The sequence below is a fragment of the Dromiciops gliroides genome, chromosome 5 (assembly GCF_019393635.1).
Source record: "Dromiciops gliroides isolate mDroGli1 chromosome 5, mDroGli1.pri, whole genome shotgun sequence".
Taxonomy (NCBI): domain Eukaryota; kingdom Metazoa; phylum Chordata; class Mammalia; order Microbiotheria; family Microbiotheriidae; genus Dromiciops; species Dromiciops gliroides.
Window position 1 is genome coordinate 218,574,002 of NC_057865.1, and position 16,388 is coordinate 218,590,389.

At 46.9% G+C, this 16,388-nt stretch overlaps 2 protein-coding genes across 6 annotated transcripts in view; one reads left to right on the top strand and one right to left on the bottom strand.

Annotated features, from left to right (window-relative positions):
• Nucleotides 1-8,679, top strand: part of SCN8A (sodium voltage-gated channel alpha subunit 8) — a 199,973-nt gene extending 191,294 nt beyond the window's left edge. For all 5 annotated transcript variants that reach the window (XM_043968390.1, XM_043968392.1, XM_043968391.1 and 2 more), the window contains 2 exons: nt 1,580-1,850; nt 3,790-8,679. In XM_043968390.1, the coding sequence (XP_043824325.1) occupies nt 1,580-1,850; nt 3,790-4,937 (1,419 nt within the window). In that variant the 3' untranslated portion in view covers nt 4,938-8,679. The remainder of the gene's footprint in view (nt 1-1,579; nt 1,851-3,789) is intronic.
• Nucleotides 8,680-12,425: 3,746 nt separating this feature from the next.
• On the bottom strand, nt 12,426-15,410 carry TMDD1 (transmembrane and death domain 1). The gene is made up of 2 exons (XM_043967647.1): nt 15,368-15,410; nt 12,426-13,522 (listed from the first exon to the last, which is right to left on the bottom strand). Exons 1-2 carry the CDS (start codon nt 15,408-15,410, stop codon nt 12,426-12,428), a joined length of 1,140 nt encoding a protein of 379 aa, XP_043823582.1.
• Nucleotides 15,411-16,388: the final 978 nt, after the last annotated feature.

Here is a 16,388-nt window from a genome sequence, read left to right on the forward strand (position 1 = left end):
ATTTAAAAACCTGATTCTGCGAATAGGTCCATAGAAAGAAGACCAGGAAGACCTCTGCCCACCTTGATCAGAAAGATTATTTTTAGCTCATTTTCTTCTCTCCTCCCTCCCTCCCCCCCAACTTGTGTTGGAAATTTGTGTCTTGAGGTGATAAGAGAGAAGAAACCAGAATCTGTATTTTCTTTAGGTGGATGCTTGTGCAAATTCAAATCACTAATGTTACCTCAAACTTCACTAAGAGTGCTGAGTATCCAGGCCCAAGGAAGCAGGAGTCCCGCTGCTGTCTTCCCTGAGAGCACAACTTCTAGAGATTTAGCATTAGATTCTTGGAGCCACATTTTTGAAAGGACATTAACAAGGAGGCAGTGGATAGAGCACCGGCCCTGGATTCAGGAGGACCTGAGTTCAAATCCGGCCTCAGACACTTGACATTTACTAGCTGTGTGACCCTGGGCAAGTCACTTAACCCTCATTGCCCCACATCAAAAAAGAAAGAAAGAAAGAAAGAAAGAAAGAAAGAAAGAAAGAAAGAAAGAAAGAAAGAAAGAAAGAAAGAAAGAAAGAAAGAAAGAAAGAAAGAAAGAAAGAAAGAAAATAAAAAAAAGAAAGGACATTAACAAGATGGAGAAGAGAATAAAGATAGTGCTGAAGAAGGACCCCTTGAAGGGCCTGGAGATGACTTAGTGAGGACTTGATGACCACTTTAAATATTTGAAGGGCTATCATGTGGAAGAAAGATGGGACTAGCTCTGCTTGGCCCCAGGGAGTAGGCCTAGAAGCAAAGGGCAGAAGTTAGAGACCCAGATTTCAACTCAGTGAAAGGAAAACTTCCTAACAGCCTGCAATTGTGCAAACAACAAAAGGGGCCGCCTTGGGAGGTAGCGGGTTGTCCTTCACTAGCAGTCTTTAGGTAGAAGGTTGATGACCACTTGCTGGGCCTCTTGTAAAGGGAACTTTTGTTCAGGTACAGACTGGACTGGATGGACTCTGAGGGTCCTTCCAACTCAGATGCTGTGAGACAGGGGCAAGGAGGATGACGGAATAGCTGGAGAGTGGCCAGACGGGGCAGACATGCAGAATGGGAAGAAGACTCCCATGTCAGTGCTATGTGAGGGTACTTTGAAGGTTAACCTAGAGAAGGGGCCTTAAGGAGCACATGAGAACACTCATGAGAACTGGAAAGGCTAAGCCAGTCAGACTGGCTGCCTCAGAAGTTCTCACTAAAAGTCTTCAAGCAAAGGCTGGAGGACAATTCGTTGGGTTGGTTGTAGTGGGGATTCTTTTCAGGTGTGGCTTGGACTAGGTGACCACTGAAGTCCCTTCCAGCTCTGAAGTTCTTCTTGGGACATTGGGAAATATGAAGAATCAGTGGGTACCAATGAAGTTTTTGTAGCCAAACATTTTTAGAAGCTTCTTTGTAAGACAGGGCAACCTCTGCTTCTAGCAGGATGCCAGAGCAAACGAGTTGTTGGGTTAGAGTAGGGTGATCAGTACTTCATCTCTTAGTCAGATGCTTCCTTTGCTTGAGGAAGTCCTTCTCAATCCGTGTTCTTCCTTCTTCCTCTATCTATTTCCTCAGAACAACATCCAAGGTGTCGTCTTTGATTTTGTAACTCAACAAGCCTTTGACATCGTGATCATGATGCTCATTTGCCTCAACATGGTGACAATGATGGTGGAGACAGACACTCAGAGCAAGCAGATGGAGAACATACTCTACTGGATCAATCTGGTCTTTGTCATATTCTTCACATGCGAGTGTGTGCTCAAGATGTTCGCTTTGCGGCACTACTATTTTACCATTGGCTGGAACATCTTTGACTTTGTGGTCGTCATCCTCTCTATCGTTGGTGAGCCAGAGGGACCGAGATGGGAGGGCTTCTGGCGTTTGGGGGCAGGCTGGGTCACCCTCCCAGCTCAGAAACCAAGTAACTCATGAGCATCAATGAGAGAGATGGCTGAGCTATGTGTTAGGCTTCAGGTAGAAGGAAAAGGTTAGACTTGGTTCTTGCTCTCAAAGAACATAACAGTCTGACATTATAGACACGTTTGCTTAAAATAATGAGGAAAGTATGAAGAGGAAAAAAACTTAGCCTGGGATTTTTAGGTTTAAAGTATGGTAAGGTCAGGGGCAGCTAGGGGGTGCAGTGAATAAAGCATAGGCCCCGAATTCAGGAGGACCTGAGTTCAAATCCAGCCTCAGACACTTGACACATACTAGCTGTGTGACCCTGGGCAAGTCACTTACCCCTCATTGCCCCGCCCAAGAAAAAAAATTAAAATAAAGTATGTTAAGGAAAATCCAAGAATAAAAAATGTCCTGGAATAGGTGGCTTTATGCTAACATTTGAAGTATAAGAAGCCGTAGGATGGCGTGAACTGAGTATATTGTCCCATGACTGGAGGCTTTCACTAGAACAAGATGGAGAAGCTACTTTGGTTCAGTTCAAATTTGGCCCTGAATCCTGGTAGACAGAGTGAGACTGAATCCAGAAGACATTTGGGGGTTGAGAAAAGAGGGGCTGATTTATGAGTCAGGACTATTTGCTATCATTCCTTATCCCATCCCCTTTGGGACTATTGATCATTTTTGCTTATCTCATCCTCTCCTGGTAGCTCCAAGTACAGGTAATACCATCTTGGGAACAGCAGCGAGTGCTGTAATTCTTTGTCTGTCTCCTCCAATAACCCCAAAACGAGCTTGCTTCTCCAATGTTTGCCTCTCTCTTCCCTGAAAAGAAAAATCCAATCTGAACTGACTCCTGATGACCAGACACCATGTAAGCCCCATAGGCACTACATAGTAGCAAAGTACAGAGTAACCCAAGGTAAAAAAAAAGTTCAGGAGAAATCTTGGATTTGAGGTACAGGCAGTGAGATTATTCCTTGTTAGACTTAGATCACCCCCAGATTTCTTCTGTGCTTCACAGAATGCTTAGGCTACATGAAGGCAGGAGAGGCCACTCAATTCATCTCCTTTCCCCCGGACATTCCCAAAAGAGAAAGTTCTCTTGTTTGTAATCCTCTCTGGGAAGGCCTCATTAAGACATTTCAATATTGAGTTTTTTGGTAGAGTTGTCCTGATATAGACCCTCTCGTGTCCCAGGTGAAACCTTTTCCTTAGAATAGATAGAAAATAACTTATCAGGTTCTGTGAGAAAGCTTTTCAGAAACTGATTTTCCCATGCAAGTTTTATATTCCAGGTTTTCCTCCATCATACTTTTCTTCTCTCTCCCCTTCTAACTTCTCTACCATTGCCCTTGAGTTATGGAGACCAATAGAGAATTCTAGTCAGGGTTTTACCCAGGCTGAACATCACGGGAAGACCTGGCCTATACATTTTATCAGCCCATTTGTGTCTTTTGACAACATGTGGGCATTTTTTTACTTTTAACTGTGGCACCATGTTGAGACCTTAGTTACGAGAATCTAGTCTATGTAGGACTTTGCCCTTGGAACCTCAGGGATGCCATTTCATTTCCAGGTGTCCTTTCCTTGTCTCTCAAGGATGTTGTCAATGTGAAGAAGGGAGTGAACTTGAGATTTGTTTCAAACTCCTCATAGGAAAAGCACTTTACAGATTTAATGTAGTGGTCCTCTCATTTTTATCCTATAAGAAGTTGGGTATTATTCTTTTCTAAGGAAACCCATCCCTGGCAGGAGGAAAATGGGCTGGTAAGATAGCTTATACTCCATGGTTTCCTCGGGACCAAAGGAACCTGAGCAGGGTGATTAGGACCAGCGTGTGTCCATATTATGACTTGTCTTCTTCTACTCTTTTTCCCTAGGAATGTTCCTAGCTGATATAATAGAGAAATATTTTGTGTCCCCGACTCTATTCCGAGTCATCCGATTGGCCCGAATCGGACGCATCTTGCGTCTTATCAAAGGAGCCAAAGGGATCCGTACCCTCCTCTTTGCCTTAATGATGTCCTTGCCAGCCCTTTTCAATATTGGCCTTTTGCTCTTCTTGGTCATGTTCATCTTCTCCATCTTTGGGATGTCTAACTTTGCCTACGTCAAACACGAAGCTGGCATTGACGACATGTTCAACTTTGAGACGTTTGGCAATAGCATGATCTGCCTGTTTCAAATCACCACCTCAGCCGGCTGGGATGGTCTCCTGCTGCCCATACTGAACCGCCCGCCTGACTGTAGCCTGGACAAGGAGCACCCAGGCAGTGGCTTTAAGGGGGACTGTGGGAACCCTTCAGTAGGGATCTTCTTCTTTGTCAGCTACATCATCATCTCCTTCCTAATTGTGGTAAATATGTATATTGCCATCATCTTGGAGAACTTCAGTGTGGCCACAGAGGAGAGTGCAGACCCTCTGAGTGAGGACGACTTTGAGACCTTCTACGAGATCTGGGAGAAGTTTGACCCCGATGCCACCCAATTCATTGAGTATTGTAAACTGGCAGACTTTGCCGATGCTCTAGAGCACCCGCTTCGCGTCCCAAAGCCCAACACCATTGAGCTCATTGCTATGGATCTGCCAATGGTAAGTGGGGATCGCATCCACTGCCTAGACATTCTTTTTGCCTTTACCAAGAGGGTCCTTGGGGACAGCGGAGAGCTGGATGTCCTCCGGCAGCAGATGGAAGAGAGATTCGTAGCATCCAATCCTTCCAAAATGTCTTATGAGCCCATCACCACCACACTGCGGCGCAAGCAGGAAGATGTGTCCGCAGTGGTCCTTCAGCGCGCCTATCGGGGACATTTAGCCAGACGAGGCTTCATCAGCCGAAAGCTAACCTCCAATAAGCTGGAGAACGGGGTCACGCACCAGGAGAAGAAAGAGGGGACCCCTTCTACAGCCTCCCTCCCATCCTATGACAGTGTAACTAAGCCTGAAAAGGAGAAACAAGAGCGCGCAGAGGAAGGAAGAAGGGAAAGAGCCAAAAGACAAAAAGAGGTCAGGGAATCCAAGTGTTAGAGGAAAAGCAAAAAATTATATATTGTACAGATTTAAAACTTGAAAGTGAAAGATTGTTTACAGACTTCCTGATTATTGTCAGTACAGAACAGCTGTGGAGACCCTTCCCCAGAGATCTATACCAGACATAGTCCGCTTCCCATATAACGAGGTCGCGTCTTGAGCAGTGACCTGCCAGAGGCAAAGGACCCTTCTCTATGGACACACACATTTCTTAACGCTCGGGCAGGTGGTTACTGCATGTTTTCACATCAGTCAATGCAACTTTAGGACAAAACCAAGAGGAAACAAAAACAGGACACAGTGAATAGGCTGCCCGGACCAGCAGATTTCCGTCGCAGCCAAATGGGTTTTATTTTCTCATTTTGTTGATTCTCAGAAGCAGAAAGCACCACTTTAAAAGTTTGTTTGTTCATGCAAACTATATTTGCATTCTTACATTAGTTAAGCAGCTAAAAAAAAAGAAAGAAAAGAAAACACATTTAGCCCATGTCATTTAATTGTCAGTTTCTTTGGTATTAACCGCATCTTCTTTACATGGGCTTCACGTGGTTTGGAGATGGGTGGGGAAAAACAACCAGGTTTCTTCAGGCTGAGGAGGACTTGCTCAGGCCAATTCCAAACGTTGTGCTCGTTCAATGCGTAGAAATGATTTGCATGATGGCATGCTGTGATCAGAAGTCATGCATGAGAACCATACACCACAGGACACTAATGACCTGTCCACTGCACTGGGTCATCCTTGGGACAGGACCCAGCCCTGCACCGGCCACTGTATTGGGAGAAAACGGTAAGATGTCCACGCCCACTACAATTCCTTATCGATTCTTAAAAGTCTTTCACACACTTCCCAGGTAAACAAAAAACAAAACCAACCAACCAACCAAACCGACAAGCAGACCAAATCGTTTTTTGTTTGTATGTTTAACAGACATTTCTGACATACAGCCATTGTTGCACATTTCCAACATGAACTCCTAAATGCTGCTCTATGGGGATCCTGATACCGAATGGCTTGTATTAAGAACATCACCATAAAACCAAATCCTAGGGCTCACAGAAACAATCAAAACCAGTTCACTTGTATCTTGCAATATTTCTGATGATTATTCAGCCTTCGCACTGGAGAGAATAGGCATTATTTTGGAGAGAGATGAGTGCTATGGAAGGTAGCATGCTATCTCTTGGTATTCTGGGGAACTTGAACCAACCTCTGGTTGGGGGTTAAGGAATACTCACTTCCCTTTAGCATCATGTCCTTCTGCATTCTTGCTTTCTCTGGATGGAGGAAGTGGGAGAAGAGGGGGTTCAGACATTCTATCCTGGTCTTTTGGCTCTTCTGCAGTGGGGTGGTATTTACAGCCTGGCTCTCTGCATGACCTTTTCTTTGCTTCCATAACCTTTTCCACCAGACAGGGGTTCTCACTGACCTCCCCGGAACCGGGTAGACTTTTGTGGTATGGCTGTAGTTGAAAAGTCCCGAGGTGGAGCTGGAGCCACCTTTTCACCTAATTTCATTTGGTTTCTTCTCTGTAGTGCTCTCAGTGAGAAAGGGATTTCACAATCATACTCCAGGAAGCTCTAACTTCTCCCCACACATTTGGTTTCTGCCAGTTTTGTTGTACTTTTAGTTAGCTCTGTATTCCCGCTGTCCGTTTCCACTGGTGTGTGATTGCAGGGCAGGGTTCCCTTACCCATAGAATGAATTCCCCCTCAAAAAACAAAACAAAACAAAAAAACATCCCTTTCCATTTCCTGTTTAAGGAAAGAATGTTTCAGTCCCATGGTTTCTCATTGTGCTGACTTTTGATTTTCAAACTGAGATGCTGCAGCCAGGCGTCAGTAACAGAAAAGAGTGAGAGCGTGGACCAAATCGAATACAACCTTGTGGAACCAGAAAAAGGGGAATAGATCCCCCCCAAACATAGACACCAACCTGCCTTGCAATAGAAGCCCTTAGGTTGTCATTTCACAGTTTAACTGGCTTGTTTTGCATAGACCAAACCACAGCCAATCAGTAGGCAGAGCCCTCCATCAGGCAGGACTCAGTGATGAGCAAGCGAGCTCCATTCAGTTCTCTTGGGCCAATTCCTGCAGTGTCGTCCGCAGATCTGTCTGTCATACAATACCAGACATAAGAAGGGGAAGTCATTTTTATCCGCCAGTTACCCTCCCTACCAACTGCTAGGTTGTATAGTCACATACATATGTACAGGCTCCATTGTAAACAGCACAAAACAAAAGCTGAGACATGCGGTGAAACTTTTTAAGAGAATTATAAATACTGTAATATATCATCAGTTTACTTTACTGGCATGCCTTTTGTAAATACAAAAGATTAACTAAATTAAATAGGAAATGGCTTCTGGCTTATGCCATTGTCATGTTTCTTTTTATTTTTTATACTTTTCTTTCTTCTTAGGTCTTAGATGCTGTCAGCCAATGTACATCCCCAAACCAGACAGACAAAAAAATTTTTTATTGCTAATGGTCTTTTCCAAAATTACAAAAAAAAAAGAAGTTTATTTTTGTTCCAATGTGCAATAAATTCTAACCACTTCTATGCAAGATTTGGCTAAACTTCATAATTGTTTTTAGGTCTTGAGATGGGCAACAGAGCTGTAATATCCAGCATGGCAGGTACATGGAGTGCTCACGCTAATGATGTCATTGAGCTACTAGAGCGTAATCATGAGATTTTTTTTTCCTGAAATTTGACTCTTTTTTTCCCCCTTGCCCAAATTCCCCATTCCCAACCTGACAGGCTTCCTCCTTAGTACCATGTGGGCCTTGGTATCTGACATCCCTCCACCAGCTTCCAAGGGAATAGGTCATTCCCACCGTCATTTGAAGTTTCATCTTTTTTTCTTGTTAAAAAAGAAAGAAAGAAAGAAAGAAATAATAACTTTTCTGACCCTCCTTGCTCTTACCTACTCACCCACCTCCACCCTACTCCACACTCCTTTTGGTAGCAAATGACACCATCACCAGCAGTTTACACCCACAGAGAATGGGCACTGAACTGAAAGAATTACTACTGACACTTTTGTATGTCTTCCCTGGGCAGGAGAGTGGCAATACTTTGCCAAAAACTAAAAATGCCAATCAGGAAAGCAGCAGCATCCACAGTACCACTGCGCGCATATATATATATATATAGATATATAAATATAATATAAATATTTATTTTTTGTAGCCAGGTCCTTGGTGCAGTATTTATACTTGGAAATCCACCTTTAAAAGAGGACAAAAAAGCAAACAGACACACGATGCTGTCCATTTAAAAAGCCAAGCCAAAGCCATGAGCAGCAGCATCAGACGTTGCGGTTGTTGGTGGATTCATACCACCTATGCCCCACCCCCTTCCCTTCTTTCCTTCCAACTGTGGTTGCTCTTGAGGAATTCCAAGCAGAGGGCAAGATGGGAGTTAGGGGAAGGGTATAAAAACAGATCAAATCCGGATGAGCTGCGCTCAATCCTTGCTGAATGCACCCTGTTTGGCATGGGGAGTCCATGTAGGAGAAGGAAGCAGAGACCCCAAGGCAGAACCCCTGGGGTCACTTCACCCAAAGTCCTTTTCTTTTTCTGCCGAAACAACTGTAAGCCTGTAAAAGACCAATAGCGAAAGATGAGTGTATTAGTGACTGCATGGAGACCGATGCTGCTCTAAGGCAGGTGCGATCAAAGACATCACTATCATAAGCCAAAAGGAAACATAATAAAAATTACCCTTTTTACTGTACAAGGGAAGTTCGTCTTGGTGTGTGTCTGTTGCTTGACTATCCCAGTTCTTGAGTTCTGGTTTGGGTCTGGGAAATGAGATGTTAGCCAATTGGATTTGGGAAGGGAGGGAGGAGAGGTCAGAAAACCTCTTGCAAGGCTCTGGTTTGAGGGGGTCCTAAGAGCATGTGAAGATGGGAGTGGAAAACATAACCCGGACTCAGATACCTCCCCCCACCAAGTGTACATGGCCTCCCTTGGGCCAGAGCCTCCAGAAAACCTACCAGCCTCCCTGGCTGAGTTTCTCTAAGGTATCACTAGTATTGGCCCTGCTGTTTTGGTCTCAGCTGCTTTCCCCATTGCATAAGGAAGAAAATAGCCCCCTTCTTCAATGGGCACAGCTCCCAGTAGCCTCCCCGTCCCCTCTGCTATGCAATACACTGACCCCTGGCCGGCACTACTTCGACAGCTGGACAGAACAGAGCTGGTCCTGAATCCAAATCACTCCCATGCCTACACTCCACAGCGGCTGGCTGAAGGGCGTCCCTCTTGTAGGCCACGTCTCTGGTTCAGAAATATGCAGGTGCAAAAACAAGTGCTCTTTGTCCAGCTTGGCAAGCTGCAGTTTTGGAAGGAGGTAGATGGCAGACCCATCCCCAAAGCCAACTCTCACTCTCTTCTCCCAGCCATCCCACCCTGCATCGGAGGCACGTTTGCCATCAGGCAGCACTTGAGTCCTGAGCATCTTCAACCATGTTGCCTACTTTTTCCCCAGTGCCCAAAGTTTTTTGCAAAAAGCTTTGTCCATTTTCAGAAACCTCACTCCACTCACTGCACGTATTCACACTCCCTGAGGAATTGGCTACAACTGGCCAGCACAGTGGGGAAATGGGGTCAGGATCGGGGAGAGAATGCAAGGTTTGCACCAGAATGGAAGAAATCACTCAGCACCTGGTTGCCTTGGTCTTGGTCTTCCTTTTCAAAAGGTGGCCAGCCAAGCTCTTCCCAAAGTCAGAACAATCTCCTGGGGCTCCCACTGCTGCTGCTGTATGTAGAGGTTGTTGAGAAGCTTGGATGGATGTGTGTGTGTGTGTGTGTGTGTGTGTGTGTGCGTGCTCACGCATGTATGTGTGTGTGTGTGTATGTGTATATAGGACATTTATAGGTAAAGGGGAGTGTGACCCAGTGGTTTCAGCAAAGGGACGGGACTCCTGGATTCCATCCTCAGCTCCTGCCACTGGCTCGTTCTGTGGCCTTGGGCAAGTCACTTAACCTCTCTGTGCCTCAGTTTCCCCATCTGTAAAATGGGGATAATAATACTGACCTACCTCACAGGGGTGTTGTGAGGCTTCAACTAAATGTCTGTAAAGCGCTTTGAGGTCCATGAGGCAAAGGCACTAGGGAAGAGCAAAAAGTATTATTATTATTATTATTATTATTACTATTTTTGAACTGAGGAAGATAAAACAGTACCATAAATGCTGCTATTATGAGAGCCATTTTAAATTGCACTGCTCCAACCACCCCCGCTTCTCAGCATCAGAACAGCAGGTCGAGAAAATGGCTTTCTTTTCACTTGCTTCCAGAGTTGGTGATAACGAGACAGTCTATATTGTTTTCCTTGCTGTATCTCCTTCCCCCACCCTCTTGGCTTGTTCCCTGTTCCGTTTATTCGGAGAAAGGCAGGCATGCTTGAGACATGAGAATGTATAGTGGGTTGGAAGACTATAGTCTGAAATCTTGATTTTACTTTGTACTGTACATCTTTTTACTTTAGAATTTGCAATAAAGGGTTACGTCAATCTTGTTTTCAACTCTCCTCTTGGATCGGCCTGTCGTTCTCTCATTGCTGTCAATCTCCATCTCCCTTAGCAAAGCCCTTTTAGCCCAGCCTTGGAGGGAGGGAGGGAGGTTCCAATCAGGGATGACTGAGAGCAGACAGATTCAGTTCTCAGCCTACCCTGAAGTTCACTGAGATCTCTAGGTGAGAAACTGAGTGGGATGAGAGGGGTGTGGGCTAAATTGGCCTTGGTACCTTAGACTGAGCTAGCTTCTGATGAGCTGAGTAAGACTTGGGGTTCTTAGGCATTCCAACTAAACACACACACACACACACACACACACACACACACACACACACACACGATAAAGGTCAGAAAGAGAATTCTCAGCAGGCTAAGCTCATAGTCAAGAGGCTGCCTAAGCTAGGATTTTGCCTAGCCTGTTGAGGGAAGAAAGGAGAGGAGTCTTCTCTGCACACTTACATTTACCACAGTGACGGCTAAATGAGAGTCTACATCATCACTGTCTAGTATAGGAAAAGCAGTATAGATAGTGGAATTTGGAGTCAGAATTTCTGGATTCATGTTTTGACTGCCACTAACTTACTATGAAACCTTAAGCATGGGGGCAGCTAGGTGGCGCAGTGGATAAAGCACGGGCCCTGGATTCAGGAGGACCTGAGTTCAAATCCAGCCCCAGACACTTGACACTTACTAGCTGGGTGACCCTGGGCAAGTCACATAACCCCATTGCCCTGCAAAACAAACAAACAAAAAATCATTTAAAAAAATTTTTTAAAAAAGCATTTAAACTCATTTCCCCTTCCTGGGCTTCAAGTTCTTTATCTGTACAATAAAGGGGTTGGACAAGATGGGCCCCAATGTCCTTTCCATCTGTAAAATCCTACTATAGAATGATTTCTAATTCTGGCTCTGAGTGACCATGCACACATTTATTTCCCCATCTGTAAAATGGGTTGAGTCCCTTCCTTACAAGGTGATTGTGATGATCATAACAAGAGATGATGGAAAAGTTTGACGACCTGGGTTCAAATCCTGCATCTAATACCGTTTCGGTAATCCTGGGTAAGTCACTTAACGTGTCCATGGTTATTGTCGGAGATGTTGTCAGCCTTCATTGATAGAGGGAATTTCCTCACTGGCTTAGTTCCTAATACCAATGAAATCCATTCCCTAACCAAAATAGCAATCCCCTAGACTATCTTGTTGCAAGATGACCCTTGTCACACACCTGTAAGATACTTCTTCCATTTTCTTTCTGCCTGCTGCCCTCTCCTCTGTCCACCCACCAACTCCATGCTTCCCCTCCTTAGCATCCTTCCTACTTCTGGAGGAAAGTGGACTCTAGTTCTGATCCCTTCTGCTCTCCCCTGCTCCTGAAGTGCCGTTCCTCCCACCCCCTTTCCAGGCTACTGCTCCCATCACCTGCTTGAGCCTGAATTTGGCCTCCAACAAGAGCTGAAAATTTCATACATGATTTGTTGAGGCCAGTTTGGAAATGCTTTTGCTGGGATGATGGCCTGGGGACCTTAGATGATGACTGTTACTCCTTTATGTCTTCACATGAGGAAGGAGAAAGAATTTAAGTCCAGATAATTATCAGTCTTTGTAGATGAGATATCCCCCCAGAACTCCTTCCAAACCCATCTCTACACCCTTTTTATAAACAAATGTCTTCTGTATTGTTTTTGGAGGTTTATTTCCAAGACATCATCATGTGTTTTGTGTGTGTGTGTGTGTGTGTATGTGTGTGTGTGTGTGTATGTGTGGTTTTGTATTTGTCCAAGGTGAAACCATCCTACCCCTATTTGGTGTCTGATTAGGAAACAGACTGGTTTCCCATTCTGCAAAATGGAGGGAAAACACTTTCATACAATGTGGTTACCCCTTGCTCTTGCAGACCGGGGGTGCATCCCAATGACTCCGGGGCACCTGGAAGATGGTGAGGACACCAAGATGACCTTTATTAAGGAAGTGTTTTTATTTCCCACAGACAGTGGGGCCGGCTGGGCTTCAAGAGGGGCATGGAGATTAAGCAGGGGCTCTCGGGCCTGTACTGCCTGTCCTGGACCTCATCACCACTATCCCCGGCAATCCAGAGCGTGAGCAGGATGACCAGCATCCCGAGCCCGAAGGCGCCCATGAAGCCGCTGAAGAAACCGAGGGCCAGGGGCCGGGCCCAGCTGGCGGGGCCGTGCGGGTACGGGGCCTGGGGCAGCCTCTCCACGATCAGCTCCAGCGCGTCCCAGGAGTCCCAGACGTCCCAGTCGGGAGGCGCTGCGCGGGGCTGGAGGGGCTGCGCTGGGGCCGCCTGCGCCGGGGCCGCCTGCGCCGCCGCCGCTTGCTGGTAAGGCAGCGCGAACTTGCGCAGCTCCAGCGTGGCTTCTTGGTGCAGACTCTTGGCCAGCTCCCGAGCCACGTCCGGGCGGCCGCAGCGCCGCAGAGCCCGGGCTACCCGGTCCCACGCCAGCGCCGGCGCCTCGGCCGCCAGCCAAGCGGCCAGCTCCTTCCGACAGCCGCCGTCCGAGGCCGGCGGCTCCCGCTCCCGCTCCTCCCGCCGCCGCCGCCGCCGCCGCCGCCATCCCCTGGGACTCTCGCGGTCTTCGTCTGGCGGCCTCCGGTCCTCCGACAGTCGGGCCAGCTCAGCCTCCGGGTCCGGCTCGGGCGCTTCCAGGAGGGCCCGGAACAGCTCGCACTCCTCTGGGGTCAGCATCTCGGCCAGGCGGACCGCCATGTGAGGGCCCATCGAGTCCTCGGCCGCAGCCGGCACCACGGTCCAGCCACACAGCCCCACCAAGACCAGCGCCAGGATGGGAGCCCGCAGCCGTCTGCGCACCGCCATGGCGCCAACGCACCAACGCTCGGAAATTCGGGCAACAATTGGTGGAGAAGGCTCGGAACGCAGCCGGACAATGGGGAGCTGGCTTCGGTCCTGGGTCTCCCCCGCCCCGCCCCGCTCGGCTCCCTCAAGACCCAGATACCTTTTTTTATAAGCAGTGAAGCGTCCCGGTTTATGATTTTTCAGCGTCAGGCCCTGGCTGCGTTTGGGCACACCCTTGGACCCTTCGGGGGGGGGGGTCCCCCTGAAGTCTCAATGCGTTTTATACAAGTCATTTTCATAACCGATCCTATCTTCTCTTACACCCACGTCTTTGCGGGTCTCTCCCATCCCTTGACGTTTAAAAAAAAATGTAGAAACCTTGGAGCTTGAAGATCAGGATTTAGAGAGACCCAGGGGGTTACCTAGTCCCATTTCCTCATTCTTCCCAAGAGGAAATTCAAGCCAAGAGAGGGGAAACACAATGAAGCTAAGGTCGGAGCTAAGACTAGGACCCAAGTCTCCGGACTCCCAATCTGTTTCCCATCTCTGTCCTCCCCTCCCTGCTACCCTTTCCCGTCTTGCATTCATACCCCTGGAGACCACATCCAATCGAATTGCTTAGATGGCTCAGTGGATAGAGCACCGGCCCTGGAGTCAGGAATACCTGAGTTCAAATCCGGCCTCACACACTTAATGCTTAACTAGCTGTGTGACCCTGGGCAAGTCACTTAACCCCAATTGCCTCACTAAAAAAAAAAAAAAAAAAGAATCCTAAAAAGCCTTATACCCAGGTGGATGTTGGAGGAGGGAGAGATAAAGGACCAGCCTTTTAGTCCTGGAGATGTCAGATCCCATGGTATCTGTATATCGAAAAGAACTGTTTCTATGCAGAGAGGCGGCTAAGGGCATTTTTTTTCTAGTGTCTTCCTCCAGCGATCCCTAAATACATCCACCCTTATCCAAACCCCAGCCACTTAAGAGTCAGGGATCAGAGTCAGACACAAAGGAACAGTTTCCATTTCCTTTCTACCTATTACCTTAAGACGACAATACATTTTAAAAGAATGTTCCTGAAAATAACCCAGCGAAGTAAACAGTACAGGAATTATTATACCCATTTTAAAGATAAAGAAACTAAGGTTCCCGTGATGTGACCCATGATCACACAGCACAGTTTCTAAAATGGGATTTGTGCCTGTCTCCTAACTTGCATTCCATTATACCACACTTCTTAAGTAAAACCTCTTGAGGAAAAAATACTACCAGTATGCCAATCTCCCTAAGGCCATGCCTTCCATTCTGATGAATCTCTACTTATGGCCTCTTTGATCATATGGTGGGGGCAGGGGGAATTCTGGTTCTACGCTCAGTAGAACCTTGGGCAAATCCTGTTCTCTCCCTTGATTTTCCCATGGGGGGGAGGGGAAGGGACAAAATCCCTCCTCTAAAACGCTATTATTCAGACTCCCAGCACTATTTGGCTTTAGAGGCTGTTGCATTAGTCTTGTAACCTCACCCCATGTCTTCATTCAGGCTTGCCTAGTGAGAAGAGATAGCCAGGAGGCCTGTGTCTTAGGGTAATTTTGTGAGATGGACAATATAGTCGGGACTGCAGAGGGGATAGTCTTAGACCAGGGTTCTGCAGGGCTGGGCTCTGCCCAACAGATAAACTCCAGGATTTTGTAGAAAGATTTTCTCCATATAGAGGGAGGGTGGTCCAAAGAAGCACTGGGGTTCCTTCCCTAGAGTCTAAGGTAATACGACTCTGGGACCCTAAGATTATCTGTCATCCTGGGACATCAGGGCAGGGCCTTCCCAGAATCCATTAAGAGAGGCTCCAGATTTGTTTCAGGATATTTTTCTTTTTTATTTATTTATTTATTTTTAGTGAGGCAATTGGGGTTAAGTGACTTGCCCAGGGTCACACAGCTAGTAAGTGTTAAGTGTCTGAGGCCGGATTTGAACTCAGGTACTCCTGACTTCAGGGCCGGTGCTCTATCCACTGCGCCACCTAGCTGCCCCTCAGGATATTTTTTAAATGAGGTTCTCTTCCCTCACCCCACCCCCATTCCCAATTATGTCCTTACCTCGGGTCAAACTCAGACCACTCTTCAGCCCCATGGATGGCATCGGGGTTCAACCAAATGGTGTCCTATGGGCTCTCAAAGCACTTTATACATCAGTAGTCCCCTCTCAGTTCCCCACAGAGCACACCCCCTTTCCCAAAAATGAACAGAAATTCATCCGTTTCTCTAGGAAGGATTTGGAATAAATTATCTCTAAGGTCCCTTTCAGGTGCAAATTTGTGATCCAAGAACTAGTAGCCAGCCTGTATAGGCCCTTGACCTCTGCTCTTCCTCCCTTAGTTTTCATTCTCTCTCCCTCCCTTTTCCCTCAGGCCCCACTACCTCCTATTCAGAACTGAGCTGGTGAATGCCTTTGGAAGAAAGGGAGCCCCGTCTCCCCTCCTCGCCCCTGGGAAGAAAGGGGAAAAGATGTGGCTAGGGAGGGACATCCCTCGGCAGGCTCAGATCAGCTGGATGTTGTGGGAGGAGGGAGGAGGGAGGAGGTTCTATCTACCCAGTGCAGGAGGTGAGCCAAGAGTTGTGCTATAGTCATCAGGGAGAACCCAGGCTGTGGGTCTGGATCAACATAAAGACAGACTCATCTCTCCTTCACACACAGATATGCTGCCACACAGACACACAAAAGACACGTAAAGAAACAGTACTCCCAACAAAAGTAGAATATACCAGACACATGTATATGTGCCTGTGTGTGCAGCTAGTTGTATGCACAGATTGACTGAACTCTAGTCATGGAGAAACACTTAACCAGTCAATAGCTGTAAGACCATACAGGACAGCTACATCAGGAGAGTATTCACAGACACACACAGTGAGGCTTCAGGATACTGACTTGGGTGCCAGAGAGCCTGGGTTCTAATCCAGAATCTGTCATTGCAAGACCCTGGGCAAGTCCAAACCTCTCTTGAGCCTCAGTTTCCTTATCTGTAATATGAGATGATCTTGACATTCTATGACTCCACCCCTGACTTCTGTGTCTGCCCCTTCCACTGTTATTGAAAAAACCACTTGTCCTTAAAGG

Bases quoted from the DNA above. Each gene is read 5' to 3' on its own strand.
- TMDD1 (XM_043967647.1), bottom strand. From the start codon at position 15,410: ATGCCATCCATGGGGCTGAAGAGTGGTCTGAGTTTGACCCGAG. The intron at 13,523-15,367 runs GTAAGGACATAA...CCCCCCCCGAAG, and splicing joins TGGTCTGAGTTTGACCCGAG to GGTCCAAGGGTGTGCCCAAA.